This window comes from Argentina silus (genome assembly GCF_951799395.1).
Source record: "Argentina silus genome assembly, chromosome: 3".
Taxonomy (NCBI): Eukaryota; Metazoa; Chordata; class Actinopteri; order Argentiniformes; family Argentinidae; genus Argentina; species Argentina silus.
Window position 1 is genome coordinate 3668064 of NC_139657.1, and position 24476 is coordinate 3692539.

Sequence of the window (24476 nt, forward strand, 5' to 3'; positions counted from 1 at the left end):
TTCTCTGCCACCGGCCCAGGGCACGGCTGAGCGAGGTGAGGAGTGAAGTGAGGGGCTGGCCGATCTTCCAAGAGTTAATCACATGCTTCCTGGGGTAGGGAGAGGTTGACCGAGACAGAGGAGGGAGGAGGGCAGGAGAGTGTTTTTGCCTGCAGTGAAAGGTTAAGGTGACTGCACTCCAATCCAATCATGTGGACGGACATGTGATGAATTTCTGTTGAAAGCAGGGCATACAGTCACTCCGACACTGAAAGAGGGGTGTCGAGGGGAGTAAAGAGATTGGGAAGTGGGAGGAAAGGGCACTGACTCGCCCCCGCCTGGTTGACGTGAAGGACTGACTCTCAAGAGCAGCACAATGGACACATCAGCAGACCATCAGATGCCTGCTGGGCCACAATGGCTTGTATTCAGGCGCTCAGCAGCTCCCAGTGTCTTTCTCAACATAAATAACTACTGTATGCACTGCAGCTGAGGAGGAAAAAAACATCAGTCCTATTTCATACATACTGGAGCCATTAGGACTAAGTGATATTTATGCCCACTATAGTCCTGTTAGACAAAAGAGGGATGACGTTTATTTTGGGAATTTTTGTGTTATAAGGTGTCAACTATGGACAATGGGAGGAGAAACAGTAGGAGCATTCAACTCATGGATGGAATAAAAAATGTAAAAATAAATAAATAAATGTAAATAGTGATGTGTTTGTTGGCCATGACTAATACTGAGTGTTGTTTGAGTTTGCAGGACATGACTGCAGAGCTCAAAAATGCTGTCGGGTGACATTCTTAGAGAGAGAAATGAGGAGACTTACTGTTCGTTGACGACAAAGATGCAGTTGTCTTGCGAGGGTGAGCCTGAGACGGGATGCTTGCAGGTCACCTTCCGCTCATTGTGGCTGGAGAGAAAAAGAGACGTAGGAATGACGGAGAGGGTGGGAGAGGGGGAGGGGGAGAGAGAGGGTGGGAGAGGGGAAGAGAGAGAGAGAGAGAGGGTGGGAGAGGGGAAAGAGAGAGAGAGAGGGAGAGGGGGAGGGAGAGAGAGACAGAGAGAGAGGGTGGGAGAGGGGAAAGAGAGAGAGAGAGGGTGGGAGAGGGTGAGGGAGAGAGATGGTGGGAGAGGGGGAGGGAGAGAGAGGGAGAGAGAGAGGGTGGGAGAGGGTGAGGGAGAGAGAGAGAGAGAGGGGGGGGAGATAGAGAGAGAGAGGGGGAGGGAGAGAGAGACAGAGAGAGAGGGTGGGAGAGGGTGGGAGAGGGGGAGGGGGAGAGAGAGAGGGGGGGAGAGGGGGAGGGAGAGAGAGAGAGAGGGGGGGAGGGAGATAGAGAGAGAGACAGAGAGAGGGGGGGAGGGAGAGAGAAGGATGTTAGAGGAACTCAACCACTTTAGACCTGTCAATACCAATAGGCCTACCTGCCATTCTTCCTTCATCCCTGAGGAGTGAATGAATAAGGGTGCAAGCAACCATGAAATCCCAATCTCTTTTTTAAAGGACCTCAGTATGCAAGAAGCTGAGGACATTCTTTCAAGAGCAAAGCATTGCAGAAGTTTTGGAGGAAACTTTGCATGCTGTAGTTGACGAGTTGACATTCTTTGGTCAGGGGCGAACTTAGTTGCATAGTTGAGCATAGGGATGCAGTGGGCTAACTTCTTCATTGCCGATACCGATTACGAGTACTGATCTTTGGGTATCGGTCGATACCAAGTACCCAACCGATATATAACAGCTGTGTAAAAGCTGTGTGTGGATGTGCTACGCTTGGTATTTATTCTTGTCCATCTGAAAACAGTAAACACCATGCTCAAGCTGGGAAACGTTAACTTATTGATTAAAGACCGCATTACTTAATGTTGCATAACAACGAATACATACAACATGACTGAATTATGCAATACAACTTTATTTTTTTGAATTCCAGACCGCAGACCTCAGTGGAGAGCAGTGAAAATGAGTATTGATTATATGACTAAAATGTCTGAAATAGACACTGTTTTTGTATACTTAATGTGATTTGTAAATGTAATGTGTAAAGTGCCTACGAAGTTCATATTAGCATAATCGCTAATTGTCATTAGCTATCTTGTCAGCTAACGCACCGTATCTGGTAGCCTAGCAACAATGATCACGTATTTTCCACACGTGAAGCACAAACACTACTAAAACACGTCTAAAATCAGACTCCTTTTCAGTTACCTTCAGACAAAAAAAACGATAACTTGGAAGGAAAGTGACTTTGGAGACAGAGAGACACAGTCATGGTTGTATATATTGTTGTCACCACAATCATGCATCACCTCAGCTGTGCTGCCGCCAACGACGTGTGTTTGGCAAGTGTTTACAACAGTTTGCGTCATGGCATCAGATCGGTAAATAAAATTCCATGTCTCCGATTCCTGATCCAGCATTTTAGGCCAATGTCATCTCGATACCGATGCTCAGTATCGGATGGATGCATCTCTAGTAGAGGAGTTGAGGACATTCTTTTAAGGTGGCAGAAGTTTGGGGAGCATAGTTGAGGTTAGGGTTGGAAATGGGAGAGATCTATATCTATATCTATCTATATACACACACACACTCACTGAACAATTTATTAGGAACACTATACTAATACTGGGTAGGACCTCCCTTTGCTCTCAAAACAGCCTCAATTCTTCAATGTCGGAAACATTCCTTTGAGATTCTGGTCCATGATGACATGATTGAATCACACAATTCCCGCAGATTTTTCAGGTGCACTTTCAAGCTGTGAATCTCCTGTTCTACCACATCCCAAAGGTGTTCTATTGGATTCAGATCCGGAGACTGTGGGAAGACCAGTTTGAGACGACTTTTGCTTTGTGACATTACAAGATGGGTAAATTGTGGCCATGAAGGGATGCACATGGTCAGCAACAATACTCAAATAGGCTGTGGCATTCAAGCAATGATTGATTGATATTAACGGGCCCAAAGTGTGCCAAGAAAACATTCCCCACACCATTACACCACACACACACACACACTGTATATAGTCCCAGCAGGAAACAACCTAAGCGTTGTTAGCGTCATGCTCTACCAACTGAGTCACAGAGGACCACTGACTGGACAGTGCAGACAGACCCACTATGGGACAATCACACTCAGCTGTGCCAGCCAGGGAATGTATCAGTAGGGTGAAAACAGTCTCTGCGTCAGTCTGGCGCCCACACACACACACACACACACACACACACACACACACACACACACACACACTCAAACATCCCGGGTTGAAAAAAAAAAAGATACATATAAAAAGAACAGAAACGCCTTTGTTATTAAACTCTCAACTGGCCAGACAGAAAACCAGGAAAATGCCAAATGATGCTGAGAATCCTCCTTGTAAACATCTTATGACGTCTCATACAGATTTGCGGCTTTATATGCAAAGTCGAATAATAAAAAAGAAAATATGCCCATAAGGGTGAAGAGGATAAAACCACACAAGCACAGATGTAGAACAACCAGCGCATGTCTAAACCCCTCATCTTCATTCAGACAAACCAAAAACTCTTACAACGACAATGCAAAATCCAACCATGGAAAAAAAAAAAGAAAAAAAGAAAGAAAATGGATCACTGCCAGCAGAAATGCAAATCATCTCTCTGATACCCTTAAAGTCTCCTACCAAAAGCCCTTACCCTCCCTGCTTTGATGACAGCCCAAAGCAGAGAGGGACACATGCATTAAAGTGCAGTACAAACCTTGAGCAGTGTGTGGTAGTGAATTTCAACATCCTGATCCCCTTTCCCCAGCAGTGCAGAAGACACCAGATCACTGCAGTGGTAGTCACTGTTGCCGTACTCTCCTTTACGCTCAACCTCCAACCGTGTGTGTGTGTGTGCGTGTGTGCACGCGTGTCAATGAGGAACTATGTCTGACCCCAGTCTACAGGCTCCGGCTTGCCTGCCCTGCAGTCTCCAGTCATGCCCTGATCACACGGACACCGAGGCTCCCACCCACCCAGCCTATGGTCCAATTACAGCGTCCTGCACACAACCACTTCCACTGAAACGGGATCAGGGCGCCACCAGGACACAGACCAGAGCCCACAGTGCAGGGAGAGGATGAGCAAAGACAGGCAGGGACAGCAGTTCATCTACAACAGTATCCATTAGAGACACATCATCTCCCCCCCCCCCCCCCCCCGTATCTGATCCAGCGGGCCTGGGGGGCTGGGCCAATTGTCCCGGGGAATTACCGGCTCTGTTAGCCATCACTGTCATTTGCTGCCTCTCGTAAATCAAGACTTCATTTCAACTACTATAATTTCGACTGGAAGTACCCTGGGAAGCTGTAGAATGAGTTAGTTCATGAACAAGAACCCGTTAAGTAAGATTCAATCCAATAATGTACGAATTAGGCAGTGCAAATCCTCTCTTATTTGATTAGAAGGAATGAGTTGCATCAGTGCCAGGCACAGTGGCTCTCTGGAGGCATGCGTTGGCACTGTGGTATGAGACTGATGTGCTTACGAGCAAACTTCTACTGAGAACAACATGTTGTTCTACAGGAGAACCACCCCTGGACATTCTGCATGGGCAGATGACAGGCCACACCACGTACTGTGTTGCACAGTTCAAAATCTGCAAAACTACTGCGGCCCACTTTTAAAACATCGGCCAAGACAGGAATTATTCGACATTTCAGCTCACTAGGCCCTGTACCGTAAACAGAAAAGAGGCCAGCTCCAATCCGAGCGGTGCAGCCCCAAAAATAATACTGCCTTTAAACACGGGCTGTACTGAAGAGAGCAAACAGCAAGTCTGAAATAGGGGGTTGAGTTTCAGCTTAGCCTGGAGAGCAGTCCTCGCCCCAGCCCCAGTCTGTAATTACTGTAGGCATTGTTGGCAGCAGAGCGTTCTGTGCGGTCTTATGGCAGACTAACGGCACCATTTGTCTTTGGTATCCCTCCACACACACCCTGCGACTGCCGGCATGTAGACCCGCACGTAGGCCGGGCCAGGGACCTTAAGCAAAAGAAAGACGCCGGGTCTTGACGTGGGTGCAGAGCAGGCAGCCGGTGGATGAAAGAGTAACGCAAACGAAGGAGGAGTGAGTGATGGAACGCTGGATGTGTTACTGTACCACTCTCTGCGGGTAAGCAGGTCTGGAGTCTGGCGGACTCTTTAGCCCGGCTGTGCAGGGTTTCCATAATGCCGAGAGGTGCTATAGGCCGTGTGGGTGTAAGGAAGCGTGACCTCGTCACCCCTCTTGCATAAACACTCTGACAGGTATATTATCCACTACCTTTAGTGACCGCTGATGCTTATGTAAGGCAGTGACCTTCCTGTACTCCAGCCCTGCATGCTTCCTCTGTAATAAATCAATATCAACAGCTCTGCTCCCTGGAGCGCTAACACACCAGTGGAGGCTGGTGGTTGGTAGAAATCGGAGGACGGGCTCACTGAAGGGTGCGGAACGGAATCAGGAACGGTATCTGACATTTGCTATTTGATACCACCGTTTCTCACTGCGTTCCATGTGTTACAACGAGCCAGTTCTCTGATTTCTGCTGCCACCAGCCTCCACTGGGGTCCAGATACCGTTCCCTTTAGCATGGTAAAATGAATCAGGTACGAATCAATGGATTAGTGTGCATCTGGCGAGGACATTTCAAGGACACACAGCTTCCATCGCAGATGAAACGGGGAGATTTTCTTTGAACGTCGATGTGATGCGCACATCTGTGCTGATGCTACGTTAGATTACACAAGCAGGAGCCTGAGAATTTTAGCAGCATCTGTAGTTAATGAACCTTGCTGAAGTGCAGGAAATGTTTGTGAAAGCCCATCTTTCAGAGGGAACATATATGTAGATCACTCTGACAGAGGTGTTGTAAAGCCTTCAGAAGCTTCCAGTGAAGACACCGCCTCCATAACGAATGGCCAGCAAGAGCTCTTTCAACCTTTAGGTGGTAACTACAAAACCAAGAGCCTCCCTGTTGCTAAGTTAACTTTTTCCAGATGTGTTGATTGACAGGTGTGCCCGGTCAGTGTTTTTTTTTTTTTTTACGAGCACGGTTCATTAGAACACATCAAAGACCTGAGTCTCCCGGACCAATGGATGGAGGCCATTTGAGAACATTCTCGACATTCCCAACCTGATCCATGTGACAAAAGGACACGGAGACAGTCATTGGAAAACATGAGGGTTTTAAAGTGATTGGTGAGCAGTGGATGGTATGAAAGTTATTCTCTAGAAAGGCAGGGGGGGGCTGGTGGAGGTGGAAATCGACACGGACCGGCTCATTGTAATGCATGGAATGGAATGAGGAATACGCTTGTTTGACACTATTCCTCATTCCATTCCATGCATTGCAATGAGCCTGTCCTCTGATTTCTGCCTCCAACCAGCCTCCCGTGCCGTAGTTGTACCGTCTAGAGGAGGACTTATGTAGCCAACGATGATGGCACCCTGGTCGTCCTCGCCATGGCGATAAGTCGCAGCAACAAAACGGCCGCTGTATCAGGGGCAGCCAGTTTGAGTAAATCCCACAGACACTATTCAAATACATGTCATGGCCGTCACAAGGCATTGGGAGCTTAAGGCAAACAGGAGGATGTTATGAAGCAAGTCATTCATGACGGAGCATACCGTATGTGTGCTGGTGAGTAATGCTGTCACACGTGTCACGTGGCTTTTCGCAGAGCGTAAATAGACAATGCTGGGTCATGCCATAGGTTGTAATTACTCCAGTAACACAGTACATGAGTTATTGCTTTGTAATTGCATTGTCAGTGTCAAGGAGGACACCTAATTCCACTTGTGTAATGACATGTTAATACCTAATCATTATGTTAATACTACAGTGATTACAGCGTTGCTACACAAGTATAGGGGCAACTTAATGTAAGTGTCACCAAATAAGTCAAACTGTTGCTTGCCACAATTAAAGCCTGACAATCTTTAAATGTAGAACACTTACCGGATCAAAATGAATGATCTCAGTGGTGCACAATACAAAGCGCCTTTTCTTAACTCCTCAGCTAATCTTAGACTGCCGTAGCATTTTAAAATGGCATCACACATGCTTTGAAGGATGTGGTCTGCGGTCTCAGCAGTCAAAATTAGGCTAGCCTTCAGAAGCCACAGAAGCTATACAGTAGGGGGCGCATCTGGTACCACTTGTCCCCCTAATGGAGGGGGAGAAACCTTACTGTTTCTTCCTCCTAGTTTTGCCTTTCTTCTTGTTGTTCTGGAGCCCATAGAGAGGGTGGGTTTGGGGAGGAGACAGCCCCCCTGACCTCAAGATGTGCTGAGGAGGGAAATGGGAGCAGCGTCGGGAGCGGTGTGGGGGGCAGCGGTGAGGCTGACCACCCCTGCAGCGTGGAGGGGAGGGCGAGGCTTGGTGCTGTGTTGTGCTGTCCCCGGTCATTAACTGTGAGCAGTCGTAATGAAGAGCTCTAGGCTTGGTGGGGCCGTGGAGTGGGAGGGGGGGTGGTCATTGCTCTGGAGGGTCAAGGAAGGCTTGGGTTGTATTGTATTGTATTGTATTGTATTGTATTGTTCTGGGTGGGCCTCTGGCCTCTCCACTCCTCCACCTCTCCCTCCTTCACCCTAAACACTGCAGGGGCCACGATGAAGAGATTTCCATCAACGAGGAGGAGGAGGAACAAAATTCTGCTTTACTATTAATCACCTTCACTGGGAGCAGCGGCGAACCACAGCGCGTTGAGTCACTCCTGCTGGCTACTCCGTATAAATAGTTATTTTACTTGGAAACTGTAGCTGAGCAGTGGGTCTGGCTCTCCTTTAATGTGGACTTGGAGGGGTGGTTGGCTCACATTTTGCTGAGCTGATTTAATCTAAAGCACTCCTCGAGCGAAATTGCTAAACTTTTAGGTCTACTTCACCTTCATCTTGAATTCACTGTCAAAATTAAAGTGAGGATTACAAATAACTCACGGCTGCTATTGTAATTTCAAAGCATGATAGTCATAAGTGCAACCTGTTTCCAATTTTAGATTAGCTCAACTATGCATATGTTTATGGTTCGGTGACTGTAAACAAAAGTTAATTAAAAACAAGGTTGGCGGACTTAATCAGGGTTGTGAACTCATTAAAATCTCATTTTCAATGGAATGGAAAACAAGCACTCACACAGATCACCCATTAATTTGAATGCATCAGGCTGACAGTAAATAAAAGAAGCTTTTTGCAAATCACCCGTATTAACGCTCAACCCCATCTATCAAGCATTAACCATAAAGTAGGGCAGGTATCAGACATGAGAGGAATGGAGGGCAGGGAGGAACACTAGACTAGAGTCTTCCAGTAAGACAGGGTCAGGGGGTCACTGTCTCACTCTGCTTTGTGACAGACACCAAGGTAATTATGAGAGGAGGAGGAGGAGGAGGAAGAGGAAGAGGAAGAAAAGAGTAGTCTGTCGGTACTTTCATCCACAGCCTTGACCTCTTGCTGATGCGGTCTCACTCTGAAGGTCAGCTGGAGATATTCTGGGATCACAAATGCCCTTTTCTCTTGTCATATCAGATCAAGACAAAACTTCCCATCCATGTTTGGTGGTGTGCTGCTGTGTGCAGCGCACTGCCGCTGTAAGATGTGGATTACTAGTACCTCTAGTACAGCTTCACGTTCAACGAGTGAATGCAAAGTGCCACTTACCAGAAGTAAGGCTTCTAAGTATTTCCAACGAGCCATTTTAAAAAAGGTGAGGTGCTGTGTCTAATGTGCAGCAGCAGCAGCAGCCACGGTCACATCTGTTTGCCCATAACCAGAATCACACCACCGCAGAAAACCCCCTTTCCTGCTCATTTACGTTCCACAGCCCCCCCCCGACCCACCCCCCCACGCCCGCACCCATCCCTCCGTTGCCTCGAAACAGAGCAGATCTGACCTCAGAGCTTCTATAAATACACGCACTGCCTCGCCTCAGTAAATTGATTTTTATTATTTTTAATTGAATGCCTTTCAAGCGGTTTTAAGGCCTCTAATGAGTCCAGTCCTGCTGAGCTAGGGTGATCTGAGGCAGTCTGAGTCAGAGCCAGCAATATGCACTGACAGGCAGCCCCATGTTTCCCAGATATGATCTGATGATCCCACTCCGGGCTCAACCTCATTTAAATGTAGGGAAACCCTCTGTGAGCCGGAGAAAAGAAGATATCCCATAATAAGTCACATCCCATAATAAATCCCATTTAAAAAGTATTATCCATGATGAATCATATTTACAGTGCCTTCGGAAAGTATTCAGACCCCTTCACTTTTTCCACATTTTGTTGTGTTATAGACTCAATTTAAAATTGCTTTAAATTAAAAGAATTTGTCATCAATCCACACACAATACCCCATAATGACAAAGTGAAAACACGTTTTTTTAAATTTCTGTAAATTTATTAAAATTGAAATACAGAAATACCTCATGTACATAAGAATTCCGACCCTTTGCTATGACACTCTTAAAATTAGCTAAAATGCAAAAATGTAAATCAACAAATCACTCAATAAGTTGAACTGAGTCCATCTTAATGCAAGGATAATAGTTCATGTCATTTTGGAATTAATATCTTTGTTTTTATAGGTTCTCTGATTTGCATAGGAATCAATTACACACTCTGTAGATTAGGATGTCACTACCAACTCAGCAAATTTCATAATTTTCTCTTGATCCTGACAAACTCCCCAGTCCCTGTCGGTGACAAACACACCCATAACTTGCAGCTACCACTATTCTTCACGAGAGATGGTGCAGAAACTGCATTGCATGTGGTGGATTTGCACCAAACCAAACTGCTTTGTAGTAAAACCAAATAAACACATTTCCAGCCACTTTCTTTGCTGTATCATTTGAATTCATTGTTGCAAACACAATTATGAATGAGAGATTATTTTCCATTGAGGGATTCTTTTTGGCCACTTTGTTATCGACCAATTTTGTAGAGTGACTGAGATGATCACATCGACTGTGCTTTTTCCTCTCCACCATTCAACTTTGTAGATTTTTGTAAGTCTTCCCAGGCCTCAGGGAGTAATCCTGAGCAGTCTTGTTCTTCTCCATTTTCTCAGTTTGTAATGACAACCTGATCCACACACAGTGTGTAATTGATTCCTATGCAAATCAGAGACCCTATAAAAACAAAAATTATTATTAAAAAACTATTATCCTTGCATTAAGATGGACTCAATTCAACTTACTGAGTGATTTGTTGATGACATTTTTGCATTTTAGCTCATTTTAAGAGTGTCATAGCAAAGGGTCTGAATACATATGTACACTGTTTTCACTTTGTCATTCTGGCGTATTGTGTGTGGACTGATGGCAAATTATTTTTAATTTAATCCATTAAACTTGAATCTATAACACAACAAAATGTGGAAAAAAAGTGATGGGCTCTGAATACTTTCCTAAGGCACTGTACGAGAGCGATCTTGGTCTGAGCTTGTCGTGCGTGTGTTATTTATGACAGCCTTAAAGTCTAAATGTTCTGCATGACGGAACAAGAGTGGAGGGTGGACAGGATGTGCAGGTATGCAGATCACTTCAGTTTAACTTATTTACACATTATTTGCTTTTTGACGGAAAAACGACTCAGTCTGGGAAAACATCAAACATTCTTCCATGGATCAAAGAGAGAATAACAGCTGTTTCATGGTCAATCTGTTTCATGTCCACTCAGCATTATTTATTATAAATAAACTAAAAATGTAAATTAGCTTGTGGAGCGGAGCAAAGCGGAGTTTGTCTTCTACACATCCAATAGTTTGTGAGGATATACCAGGTCAATAGGATGGGAGCCTTCCGCATTTTGGAATTAATATCTTTGTTTTTATAGGGTCTCTGATTTAGTTGTGTTACAGATTCAAGTTAAAATGGATGGGGGATATCAGGTCAATGTGGAGCTCTACGGAGCCTTCCGCATTGTTACAACACTTGGCAGGAGCATGGGGCCGCATGGAGCCCGACTCCGGATGCTCTGCAATTGCCTCATAGCCTCCGAACCGCAGTGCCGGATCAGTGCCGGATCAAGCATCAATCGGCTTTAACCTGAAGTTTGCCCCCTTTGGTTGAGCTCAACAACACGCTGGTCAGTGTTTTGCCAACCCCGTATTTATTTATTTCCTAGGTACGAACTGCAAATTACATGGGGAAATCTCAAAACAAAGCCTTCCACTGGGAAATAATTCCCTTGTTACTGCTTCTGAGAGTCTAATCCTATTACAGAGATGGGGAACTTGGCCAAGTGGTGCTACAGAAGGAGGCAGGGCCAGCGGGCAGAGTCCAGCACAGCTTATTTTCAGGTAGTGGAGCTGGGCTTAGTTTGTGGCGGAGCAGAGAATGAGGCTGTGGTGGGATTGCTCAATACCAGTGGGACAGTGGACTGGGCGTTTGAATAGCCCCCCATCATCACAAATACTGGAGCTGAATAGGCAGAATGTGGTTGCGTGTGTGTGTGTGTGTGTGTGTGTGTGGGGGGGGGGGGTTGTGCGTGTGTGTGTGTGTGTGTGTGTGTGTGTGTGTGTGTGTGTGCGTGTGTGTGTGTGTGTGGGAAAGAGAGAGAGAGGGAGAGAGAGGAGGAGGAGGAGGAGGGGGGGAGATCAGATAAAAGGCAGCCAGAGAAAAGAGAGAAAGAATAGAATGGGATAGAATGGGATGGGGGAGCAGTGCCTGAGAGGCCGCAGAAGAGCTGAGTCCAAATACACAGTGAGGACATGGGGTTGAGCCTACAAACGATTACCTACGTTCGGCGATCATAGCAGATGTATAGTAACACGAATGGGAGAATGGGGATTCACCTCGGTTTCACCATTTCGACAAAAACACCCTCGACAGGGAATACACTGCACAGCTGAACACCTGGCCAAGCTCAGAGAGGAGGCAGCCAGCTTCTGAGGCAGTGGAGGTAGAACTCAGAGCGCGGGCTCATTGTAATTCATGGAATGGAATGAGGAATGGTATCAAACAGTGTTTGATTCCATTCCATGCATTAAAACGACCCCGTCCTCCGATTTCTACCTCCACCAGCCTACCCCCGGGTGATAGAGAAGGCAGGGAAATGCCTCACGCCCCCTCTGCCTTTCTCCGTATACGTCGTCACTGAACACACAAAACACAACAATGTGCTTTGTCTCACTCTGCTAATCAGATTTCTCATTGATAATTCAATTAGCGCCATGATGTCGCTGCTGCATGTCAATCCTGGCTGTTGTGTGAAGGTCACATGGCTGAACACACAGAATGATCGAAGGTTCAAGGAGATTTCTCAGCCATGGCAACAACTGCCTCCTAAAGGAATAGACAAACACACCGTTTCTCAGAGAGTCAGGCATTCAGTGTGAGGGAGGGAGGGAGATAGGGAGGGAGGGAGTGGGAGGACGCTGAGGGGAAATAGTGATGCATCTGGATTCCTCTTGGCATGACCACTACTACATTGACAAGCAAGCAGAAATCCTAAAATGGCTTCCACCCTGCCATTCAGGAAACACAGTCTACTGTGTGTCTCTGAACCGACGCACGCCAGACGTTAAGACACACCTCCACACTCTCCACTTTCCTTCTCCCCTTTCAATTATAACTCCGGAAACTTCCCCGGCTAACGATTCACTGTCCAATTTCAGGCATCATTAAAGACAGCAGCAGGTTTGCATCCAGTGTGGCTTGTCATGGTGGATGCATGGCGCCCGCCCAGGGGCAGTCTTCTAAGAGTATTGATTCTAAAACCAACACTGTCTAATCTTCCCTCCACACGCTTGTCCTTGCATCATCATCACCAGAACGCGGGGGGAGGCAGGCGTACGCGGCTCTGACAGAGTTTAATTAATTCAATAGTTTGCTATTTCTTAAAGCCTTTTACAATACATCTGAGATATGGAATCTGAGAAAGACTTTATCACTGTTGTTATGCTACCGCCGCCCTGGGCTGAGGTGTTTAACGAGGCAATAGATTATAGTGGAGCTGGTAGACGGTCAGGGAAGATGGGCCACTCAGGCTTTCTACCCCGGGGTTACGTCCCTCAAACAGTTAGTCTGATTGCTGTGCTGTTTGAGGGTGTGCATGTGTGTGAGTGTGTGTGTAAGTGTGAGTGTGTGTGTGAGTGTGTGTATGTGTGTGAGTGAGTGAGTGAGTGTGTGTATGTGAGTGAGTGTGTGTGTGTGTGTGTGTGTGTGTGTGTGAAGGAGATGAGAGAAGAGAGCTCATGTTGTTCAGTTCCGGTTTCAAATGTAAGCCACTTAAGATAATCATAATAAGACCTCCTTTTCTTTTTTTTTTAAATTATGATGTAAAGCAAAGTCATTAATAGATTGCTTGGCTTAATTCCTTCATCAAAGGACAGAACTGCGGGGGGAAAAAAGCATTTTCTCCAACTGCAGCATAAGCAGCAGATTATAGCTTTTAGAAACGTCAATGTACGTATAAACGGGTGACCGTTCCACTTTACAGCACAAAATAACACAACCGAACCGAAAGCGCCACTGTAAATTGCACTGTGGTCGAAGCCAATATTTGCTTAGTGGGTATTTCCATGGAGACGGGGAGTGCAGTCCCATCGCCCGTCTCCTCGTCAATCACGGCAGAGGGTACGGGGCGAAGAACGAAGAGGCCGGTTTTATAGTCCGATCCACACAAACACGGCCGCCTCGCTCCCGCCATCATTCAACAGGGGCTGCGCATCGACCGTGTGACTCCTGCAGACGGAGGGACGTCGTAGAAGTGAGAAATGGAGACCGTTTGGGTTGATATTAAAACCCTCAATCAAAACGCCGGCGAAATGTAGCCATGGGCCCCCAACCGTCCCCACCTCCTCTCCCTGACAGGCCCTCACTGCAGGGGAAACCAGGGGAAGCCGTGGTGTAATATGGGGGTGAACCAGGGGTTTAATATGGGGCTGGACACCTCTCTCCTCCAGTCTCAACCGTTCCCCAGGGTGATCTCATTCCACTCCTCTGTCTGAAATACACCTCTGGCGTCCCTCCCCCAGACGTCTGTGCTCTGTGGGTCAGAATTCCTGGGCACCCTCCCCTCCCCACTCCCCCCCACTCCCACTCCAGGAGGACGAGGGCACAGTCCTTTACTGATGCTGTATCTCCATCAGCTCTGGACGTACTGGAGCTCCACCAGTGATCAGACTGAAGTGAGGTGGGTGGGCATCGGCTGATTTCACTGCCTGCTACTGTGCAGCAGACAGAGAATGAGCTCATAGGGACTGAATAAAACACACTGCTCTCGGAAATGTGTTCTGGCTTCACTCTCACCGATTAAAGCTTTTCCACATTTTATACATTGTTCTGTTTTCCTTTCCCTGACGTTTTCAGTGAGTGTATATACTGTACGTTTATATCCTAAAATAAATACATTCCTGTTTCCAGCGCTACCAGAGGCCGTCTGTACAGCAGAGTCAATTTGAAGAGTGAGATTTACAGGAGTGAGAGCGAGCTCACGCACGTGCACACGCACACACACGCACTCACGGTTTTCTTTCGACCTGGCTTGGTCCAGATCTCACTCAGACTCGGTTCAACATCACGGCCTGGACCACAAGCCGCACACGCACGCACACACACACACATGCACACACACACACACGAGTTTCCTTCGACCTGGCTTTGTCCAAATCTCCCCTCAACATCACTGCCTGGACCACAAGCCTCTCACACTGGCACCAGAGATAGTAATGATAATGACAGGGCAATTTATTAAATTGATTAAAATTGTCATCCGCTTTTGAACCCTATATTTACTTAGTGGCACAGAAGTAAGCTAAGTCAAGCATGATGTGGACAGAGTCAGGTTAAAGTTGAATCCTACAAGTTTGTGGGGTTTAAATTTAAAGAAATAAATTTAAAAAATCCAGAACTTATTCTGAGGGAAGAAGGCTAAAAACACATATGACCATGGGGAACTGGTGTCTTAACTGTTGCCTCAAGACTTTAGGGGGTCAAAGAAACTCCACACCATAACTTGGGGAGATGCAGGCTGGCAGGTGAAACTTTGTAAAAACAAGAAAGACGGAAAGAAAGCTAATGATCTAACGTTTCAGCAGCAAGCTAACCCTTGTTCAGTCTTTTCTTTCAGCTGCAAGATAACCCTTCTTCAGGGTTTTCTTTCAGCAGCGAGCTAACCCTTCTTCAGCAGCAAGCTAACCCTTCTTCAGGGTTTTCTTTCAGCAGCAAGCTAACCCTTCTTCAGGGTTTTCTTTCAGCAGCAAGCTAACCCTTCTTCAGGGGTTTCTTTCAGCAGCAAGCTAACCCTTCTTCAGCAGCAAGCTAACCCTTCTTCAGCAGCAAGCTAACCCTTCTTCAGCAGCAAGCTAACCCTTCTTCAGCAGCAAGCTAACCCTTCTTCAGGGTTTTCTTTCTGCAGCAAGCTAACCCTTCTTCAGGGTTTTCTTTCAGCAGCAAGCTAACCCTTCTTCAGCAGCAAGCTAACCCTTCTTCAGGTTTTCTTTCAGCAGCAAGCTAACCCTTCTTCAGGGGTTTGTTCAGGGACAGCCTACTGGTGAGCACTAGAGAGAAAGGGCAAGATGGAACGAGCAGAGAGATGATCAGACACACGTTGTTGTCTTGTGGTTGAGCTGGTCAGGCAGACCTAAGCGGGCGAGAGAGATAGAGATAGAGAGGGGGGGGGGGGGGTTGGCTATTAGAGAAGACCTTGTCTGGGTCACTGCTCTGAAGAACGGGGGGGAGTGGGTGGGCGACGCTGCAATTATGGCCTAATTGACTGTGAATAACAGACAAACCCTTTTATGGATTATCTTGAATCTTCCCGCAATTCAGAGAGAAACAGGAAAGAAAAGCTGCATTTGAAGCTTTGAAATGCATTCTGGAAAGTGCCACTTATCGCTGTGTTGGAAGAGCCCTCGACACCTATCATTTCCTCTAGCATGCTCCATTTATTTAATATGTCACAGAGATACGCATCTGGATTTATCTTCAGAAAATGCATCGCCTACTTCATTCTGGGCTTGGGAAGTGCATTACCAATTAACATCCAGAGTGAAGCTTTAGGCTAGTCTTTATAGAAAATAGAGAACTCTGAAATGCGTTGAAATCATTGCAGTGCATGCAAATAAACTGCAGACCCATGACGAGCAATGCTAGCACATACAGCGAGCGGGCACAACTGCAACTCTGAACAAAACTGTACTTTTGCAACTTCCAACAGGAAGGTACTGAACACAATTTTAAAACTCTGTTGGCTCAAAATGCTCTAACTCTAAGCAAACACAAGACATTGGATAACAGGTTTTCCAACCTGCAAGGGTGTATGTGTTTTAGATGAATCTCTGAAGACACCAGAGACTCTCCCTCTGTCCTAACCCTGGGGCCCATGTGCAGTTGAGCATGTACATGTTTAACAGGTTTCTGTTGGCCAGATGGACTCCGGTTATAACACATCAGTTTACACATTGAAATTCCCTGGAAAAAGGAAATAGGTGCAGATTCATGAATAAACAATGCACTGTATACTCCATGGTAAAAGTAGTCAGTCCGCTTTAGACATTTCAGTCTGACAGCTCAATTGATTTCCCATCATGGGGAATACTGTAAGGAGAATCTAACGAACCACATCAATGATAGAGAGGCTGTTGGATGCTGTGTGGATCCAATGCTACAAGTCTCTGTCTGCAGTGCATACTATCACAGTAACATCAACTCCAACAGAGCCAGGAATCATAATATAATATAATAATATATGCCATTTAGCTGACGCTTTTATCCAAAGCGACTTACATTGCAATGAGTGCATACATTTCAGTATACATGGTCCCAGTGGGAATCAAACCCACAACCTAAGCATTGTTAGCGCCATGCTCCACCAACTGAGCCACAGAAGACCAGAGAATCATCACACAACCTGCACCAAGAACCATAATGACTACCGTACAACACAAAATGTCCCTATGTAAATCCAGGACTAAACAGGGACACAAGCACAGCAGTACACAAAAGCGTCATCACTGTCACTGAAATAGAGAATGGTCCTCTCAAATCAACGTGTTTTAAACGTGCTACTGTAGATGTGTGATGTGATCAATGCCGGTGGGAATTATCACGTCGATGCCGCTATTACATGTATCCTAATAAAGCAGGATCGTTAAACTCCTACGACTTAACGTTCGTCACACCAATACACCACAAACAACTACCTAATGACTGAACGCAAATACACACAGCAAAACCACTACTGCAAAAAAAGACACAAACAACACCAACGACTTGGAATAGATAACACATATCCGACTTACAATGACACGCTTCCACAAATGTCCAGGCGGGTAAGGAAATGGTAGCGCAGATAAATCTGTATGCGAGATGAATCTAATAAGTTGTTATCCAGATGCGCACATCAGTCGAGAGGGCAACGACGTAGAGTTCACGACTGCGATCCCGCTGCTTTGAAGCGTCTCCGGTGAAGTGCGCTCCGACAGCAGAGCTCGCGCGGAAATAAAGCGTCCCAGCTGTCAACCTCCCGCCGCCGCGTGCGTGCGTGTGCTGCCCGGAGGAGAAAAAAAACACCAAAAAAACGCTGAAACCCGAGAGGCGCGTGATGTCACGCTCCGGACCGGATCAGACCAAAGTGGCCGACGCTCCGTGTCTGTTCCCTCAGCACAATTGCAAACAAAGGAGAGCCGCGGGGAGACAAAGAAAATAACAGTTACAGGGTTAGATGGAGCGTGCGCGTTTACGGTCTGGGTGTGTGTCCAACTTAAAGCCGGGGGGGATTCGAAAACCTGTGTCTGAGGGAACCAGCCATTTAGATTAGAAAAAAGAAAACGAAGAACAATAAAGAAACGCGCTCTCCTGTCAGTCGCTCCACAGTGGAGGCTACGGGTCACATTGTGGTCAAGCGAAGGACAGGTGAACAGAGACGTTAGGCCACACGAACCTATGTAGAATATAGAGGCCTGTGCCATTTAACAGACGCTTTTATCCAAAACAACGTACAATACAGTGAACGCATACACGTTGTATATAGTCCCAGCGGACCGTCACCCTGAATCAGAATGCCCCTCAAGAAAACAATACCTCAGAAGAACAAGCAGCACCCAGTTGTAGAGTACATTCAGGGAGCCCAAATAACAGAGCATCAAATCAAGCTTAATAGACAGTATGGAGAGAGCAATGTATGAAAGAGTAAAATAATGAGGATTAATGCATCATGGTGTGGTTCCAAATGCCTGGGAAACTAGAGTATCCAATTAATGTAGGCTTAGGATATCTCCATGGCCTGGACTGTTTTCAAAGTGAGAGTGATGGCCAGGGATCAGGGAATTGTGATGCATGAGGTTTGAATACTATGAGAGCATTACCACCCCGATTTTCACTCTCAGGCCAATTTGCGTCAATGGGGTTCGGGGGTCGGGGGGGGGGGGTTACATCTCAGCATAGCAAGTAGGGTCAGCAGGGGGGCCAGGGGGCTATTGAGGCCAGGAACGCCTGGACAATGACCTCCACTCCAATCTGGTGGCGAAACAGCTCTTCCGCTATTCGACCTGCTGGGTGCAGTCTATAGCACAGGAAGGCTCCTTCAGCCAGTCAATGGGCGCTGAAAGGCTGCTTTTCACAAGCAGCTCCATGCTGGCAGCTTATTTATGATACTGTCTTCAGCCTCCCTCTTCAAAAAGCCTTGAAGAAGAACCGACAAAAAGTGCATTTCAAATAAAAAACAACAACAACAACTTTACTTCGGCCTACTAGGAATAAACAACACTACAGTAGTAACAACATAACATTCACCATCAGCCGATGCTTCATCCACACCTCTAAATAATGCATTATGAATCCATTATGAGGGGGAGTGTGTACTAACACATGCAGTAGCAGTCCCCCCCCCCACCCCCCCCAGCCATTCACAGTCCTCCAGGGACACTATCTACACTCACCACCTGGGGTATGGCCACAGAATGGACACCACGCCTCAGGGGTGAGGGGAGGGGAGGAGGGAGGGGGAGGGGAGGGGGTGGGCAGAGAGAGAATAACAAGGAGAACCACAAGAGATGTAATATGATATTCGGGGTGACCTGAGCCATCTAAAATGTAGAGAGGGTGGCGGCTGCCCGGGGGGGGGTCCACGGCGAATGAGACGCGTGTGCTAGAAGAACGCGCCACACAAAGAACGGGTCAGAGGGGGACGTCTGAGCAAACTGTTCTGCCATCTGCACATGTGCTGCGTGTTTTGCGGTGTCACAGGAACGACTCCACCGGCTTCTTGTTTACAGCCGCTGACAACAATTTCAGCGGCCGTGCATCAAAATCGAACGAGGCCCGTCATGAGGAAATCCCGATTGCAAAGACTGGTAAAGCAGGAAACGGGATATCGTGAGATGGAGGGGTAGTTGTGCTTTCTCTAATGGATCCACCAGGCCTGTGAGTTCACACAATCCTATTGAAAACCAGAGGACAGAGGTCTCCTCAGTCAAGAAGTAAACCCTTGGGGCGCTTAATGGCGTAGCACACTAATGCGCTTACCACATAATCGCAAGGTTCCTGGTTCGATTCCGACCCTCAACCTATCTTGCATGTCATCCCTCCTCTCTCTCCCATCCTTCCTGTCAATCTCTACTGTCTCTATCCCAATACAGCAGAAATGCCCTAAACATTTTGTAAACCCTTGACACCAGACTGATCAGAGTAGATATATAGATATGTAGCCTACTATCCCCACTATTAAAGGGACACTTCACCATTTGTTTACCTCACATTCATCATCTCCAGCATCATACCAGTGTCTACATAGATGTGAAAACTGTGATTTTCTACAATCTGTAGTCAAAAAAAGGTCCTAAGTAAATTACCCCTTATGATGTCACTGTGGGTAACAACTGAAATAGCAGTTCTCACACATCCAGACACTGGTGTGGTGCTGGAGATAATGAATACTACAAAATGGTGAAGTGGCCCTTAAAAATGCTAGCCAAAAGGAAATACACAAATTAAAATCTCCTCCAATGAGAGCAGTGCTTAGGGCCATCCTCTCCTTCCAGCCTAGAGAGGTGGCAACACCAGGTGCGGGCTGACCTGGTCCAGGTAAGACAAGCAGTCCTCGTTGTTACTGGAAGAAGTGGGACAGGGCAGAGGTCAACTAACATACTTTCTTTCTTTCGCTTTGCTATCCAAAACCTAAAAGCAGAAACACTATTTATGGACCATGAGTCTCATACAGAGCACTCAATCATTCATGAGATGCAAACACAAAGTCACAAAGTCAGAAAAAGAGAGAGGAAATCTCAGCTGGCTGTCTGAATGACTCATACATACAAACGTACATACATACATACGCATCAGGGGAGGCTGGTGGAGGCAGACATCAGAGGACGGGCTCATTGTAATGCATGGAATGATAAATGAGGAATGGTATCAATCACAGGTGTTTGATGCCATTCCTCATTCCACTCCATGCATCACAATGAGGCCGTCCTCTGATTTCCGCCTCCAGCAGCCTCCACTGACATGCATCCATTAAACCAAGACTGTCGTGGCAGAGTGGGTCTCAGTGGGAATTCATTTTAAAGTCCCCAGGTGACAGCAGTCACAGAACAGCGGAGATATACATGCATGTTTCTTCTCTCCGTCGACCAGCCTCCAATCACTCTTCTTCTTCCTGTCTTGTTGTGTGTTGTGTGTCGCGCCCCCCCCCCCCCCCCCCCATCTTCTCATTTCCCCTCACCGCACATAGCCACACCCCCAGGGGAGGCTGGTGGAGGTAGAAATCGGAGGACCAGCTCATTACAATGGATGGAATGGAATGAGGAATGGTATTAAAACACGTGTTTGACACCATTCCTCTCCATCCCATGCATCACAATGAGCCCGTCCTCCGATGTCTACCTCCACCAGCCTCCCCTCATGCCCTCACACTGTGAATGAGACTTGCGTCTCTCTACTCCACCTGAGGTAAACACGGTTATTGTAATGGCCACCTTTGCAACATCACCACTGTAAACCCCCCCCTGCTGTACAAACACATAGTAGACCCATTAACAGTCCACGGGAGTGAACCTGACAAGGACGAGTGCACCAAGACATCAAACCCTTTCCAGAGAACGAGTGGGAGAGCTGAATCCTGTTCCAAGAATGTTTTTAATGGGAGGGCGAGTGGAGAGAGGCTCACCCCACGCCAAGGTTACACAAACCCTGTGTGTCATCCTACCCCGATGGCCTTGCTCTCCTGGCCGTTAGCTTTTATGACAGGAGGGGACGACAGGGTTGGGGGGGGGGGGGGTGAGCTCACGTCTGTTTTCAAAAAGAATAAACGGGGAGCCTAGTCACCGGCTGAGACGATGTTATCTCTGTTCAGTACACTTGTGTCCACGGTGATCAAGGCTAAACCTCTATCTAATCTGGTATTTAGGCATTGTGTACTGCCTGTTACTTAAGGGTACTTTACATAACTATTGTTTGGGGGTAATGTGAAAATTCAATACATGGCACTGTATGTCCTCACATCACTGATAGAAGCTTCCACAGTTTCCAAAAACAAGACCTTGTAAACCAAGACACTGCGAGCAAAAACAGCATGACAGGTTGGATTGAATCCAGCTCCTGTGTTCCCCTGTCAGTGTGCAGGACTGTTTGCCTGGCAGGGATAGTCAGATTAAGCAATCTAACCGTGAAATAAGGCTTTGCATTGTCGCGAGTGCTACACATATGAAAGACAATGTTCAGACGTTGAGCACGTACGTACTACAATCCCATACCAGGTGGTTGATGATGAAGTATGAGCTTTAGTGTGTTGTGTAGGTGGATGGGCTATTGGCCCAGTGTGGGTGGATACCTAATCTTTCTCCCACACAGAAGTATAAACAACAACAAACTGTGTGTCACCAAAAAAACAAAGCCCTGATGTCACCTTCTGGCAAGCAAAAGTTGTGTTTGCAGTTACAGTAAACAGACATTTATCATGTGCATATCTGAGTAATGTATTAGAACTACAGGCATGCTACACTGGCTGTGGGCCGAGGGGAGGCAGGGAGGCAGGCAGGGAGGCAGGGAGGCAGGGAGGGAGGCAGGGAGGCAGGGAGGGAGGGAGGCAGGGAGGCAGGCAGGCAGGGAGGCAGGGAGGCAGGCAGGCAGGCAGGGAGGGAGGCAGGGAGGCAGGGAGGCAGGCAGGGAGGCAGGCAGGCAGGGAGGCAGGCAGGCAGGGAGGCAGGCAGGCAGGCAGGCAGGGAGGCAGGCAGGCAGGCAGGCAGGCAGGGAGGCAGGCAGGGAGGCAGGGAGGCAGGGAGGCAGGCAGGCAGGCAGGCTCATTGTGATGCATGGTGTTTTGACACCATTCGTCATTCCGTTCCACGCATTACAATGAGGCCGTCCTCCGATTTCTCCACCTTCACCAGCCTCCCCTGCCGTGGGCCAACAAGTGCTTCTTGGACCCGACGCTAAGGCTGGCTTGTGTGTGTCTGTATGTCAGGCGAGGCTGGTGGAGGTAGAAATCGGAGGACGGGCTCACTGTAGCGCACGGAACGGAATGAGGAACGGTATCAAACATCTCACTCCGTTCCATGCGTCACAATGAGCCCGTCCTCCGATTTCTACCCCCACCAGCCTCCCCCTGCTCCTAAACCCCATTGGAAACAGCAGGGTGAGTAAACCTCCTGTGGTACCTGCTGTCAGCCACATCCAGCCGTGTACCGTATCAGAATGAGCATGGGGAGAGAATTAATTAATTAGGCAGAGATTACCTGTCACCGGCTGATTAGAATTCAAATATGTGCTGCTGTACACAGATCTCCACTTAGACTCAGGCTGCTCATTTCGAAGGCCAACTTCATAACTCCCAAAAAGTTACGCAAGAACAGACATGGCCAAACATCCCATTATCCTCGTATTTTTTTAACAGAGGGGAGGGGAAGCTGCATCACAATGACAATGACGGGCGTCCTGGCAACGAAGCCCATTGTGTCCACAATTGGATTGGCTGACGTGCAGCAAATCACCGGCGCTAATGGATTGTCATGGCGATGTTGTTTCCAATTGAGGAAGCTTTCCCTGATGATGGAGGAGGGTGGCCCAAATCCCTGCTTGGAATCACTGGTGCTGGGGAGCCGGGGGGTAACACATGTTGGGCTAAATATCATTATTGTCAATTACCGTCCCTTTCATAACATTCCAGATGTTCGGGATTAAACAAAAGACCACCAAACTGCTCCGGCTCGGACTATATTTTCCCCATTCTCTGGCAGGCAGGGAGGGAAAAGGCTAATGCTGTGCAATTGAGGTCCGACATTTAGCTCCTAATAACAACTTTGAATTTTGTCAGCGGACGAGTTCATCCTTACCCTATAATCACCAATAAACGGTTAGTATATGTTTACCTATTAATCAATGAGCAGTGGAGCTGCTATGCTTTTAGTCAGCTGGCGGCTACAGAGGAAAATCCTGCAGACCCATTAACTGCCCACGCAGTCTACAGAGAGAGAGACAGAGAGAGAGAGAGAGAGAGAGAGAGAGAGAGAGATGGGGGGGATAAATAGAGAGAGAGAGAAAGAGAGAGTGTGTGAGAGAGAGAGAAAGAGAGAGAGAGAGAGAGAGAGCGAGAGAGAAAGAAAGAGAGAGAGAGAGAGAGAGTGTGCGAGAGAGAGAGAGAGAGGGAGGGAGAGAGTGTGAGAGAGACAGAGAGAGAGTGAGAGTGAGAGAGAGAGCCCATCCCCAAGTGTTCACATGTTTATCCACTCTCAGAGGATTCTCTCCTGCCCACTCACTCTACACTGCATCTCTCTCTCTCTCCCCCCCATCCTCTCTCTCTCCCCCCCCCCATCCTCCCTCCCCCCCCCCCCTCCCTCTCTCATTAGTGTACAGTACTGTGTTTCTTCCCTGAACTGAGCAGCAGTAGTCTCAGCAGTGGCAGATGCAGTGGGGAGCAGCAGAGTATCAGCCAGTGGCCTGAGGTAAGAGGGTGAGTCAAGCCTAATCAGTGTGTTCCTGGGCGCCGCGGGGCGTCCGTTCCGGCTGAGCGAAGGTGAAAGAATACTCCATGCATAAAGACTCCTGTTGTCAGTCTGCTCTCAGAGGGCCACCGAGAGGATGGGCCCCTGCCCCCGCCACCCACTCTCTCCAGGAGAATGAGAAAAATGTCCCCTTGTTCAGACAGGCCTTTCTGTGTGTGTTTGTGTGTGTGTGTGTGTGTGTGTGTGGGGGGGGGGACTGGAGCTGCAAAACAAGATAGGATTCCTGGGCTGCCTGAGCAGACGTCAGCACAGCTAGGATGAATGTATGTGACTGTGACCCTGTCAGCCCAGCCGTCACACAAGACATCAGCTAGCACAGCACACAGTCTGAGGGAGAGGTTGTAGGGGTCAGGGGTCAAGGGTCGGGCATCCTGATACTGTATTGCAGCCTGCTGCCAGACGTTCTCCATCTAGAAATGCTGGGATCACACCCAGACTGCGCGAAAAAAAGAAGTCCACTGGTATGCTTAGAATTAAATAGGCGTACGGTACTTTAATTGAATGTGACACGCCACACACACCTGGCAATGGTATGATACACCGCGGTGCTCAGAA

At 47.5% G+C, this 24476-nt stretch overlaps 1 protein-coding gene across 1 annotated transcript in view; it reads right to left on the reverse strand.

Moving 5' to 3' along the window:
* Positions 1-24476, reverse strand: part of LOC310802013 (pleckstrin homology domain-containing family A member 5-like) — a gene marked incomplete at its 5' end in the record, with an annotated part of 106908 nt that overhangs the window by 44730 nt on the left and 37702 nt on the right. Inside the window, one exon of the mRNA XM_083666246.1 lies at positions 813-896. Coding sequence (XP_083522372.1) covers positions 813-896 — 84 coding nt within the window. The remainder of the gene's footprint in view (positions 1-812; positions 897-24476) is intronic.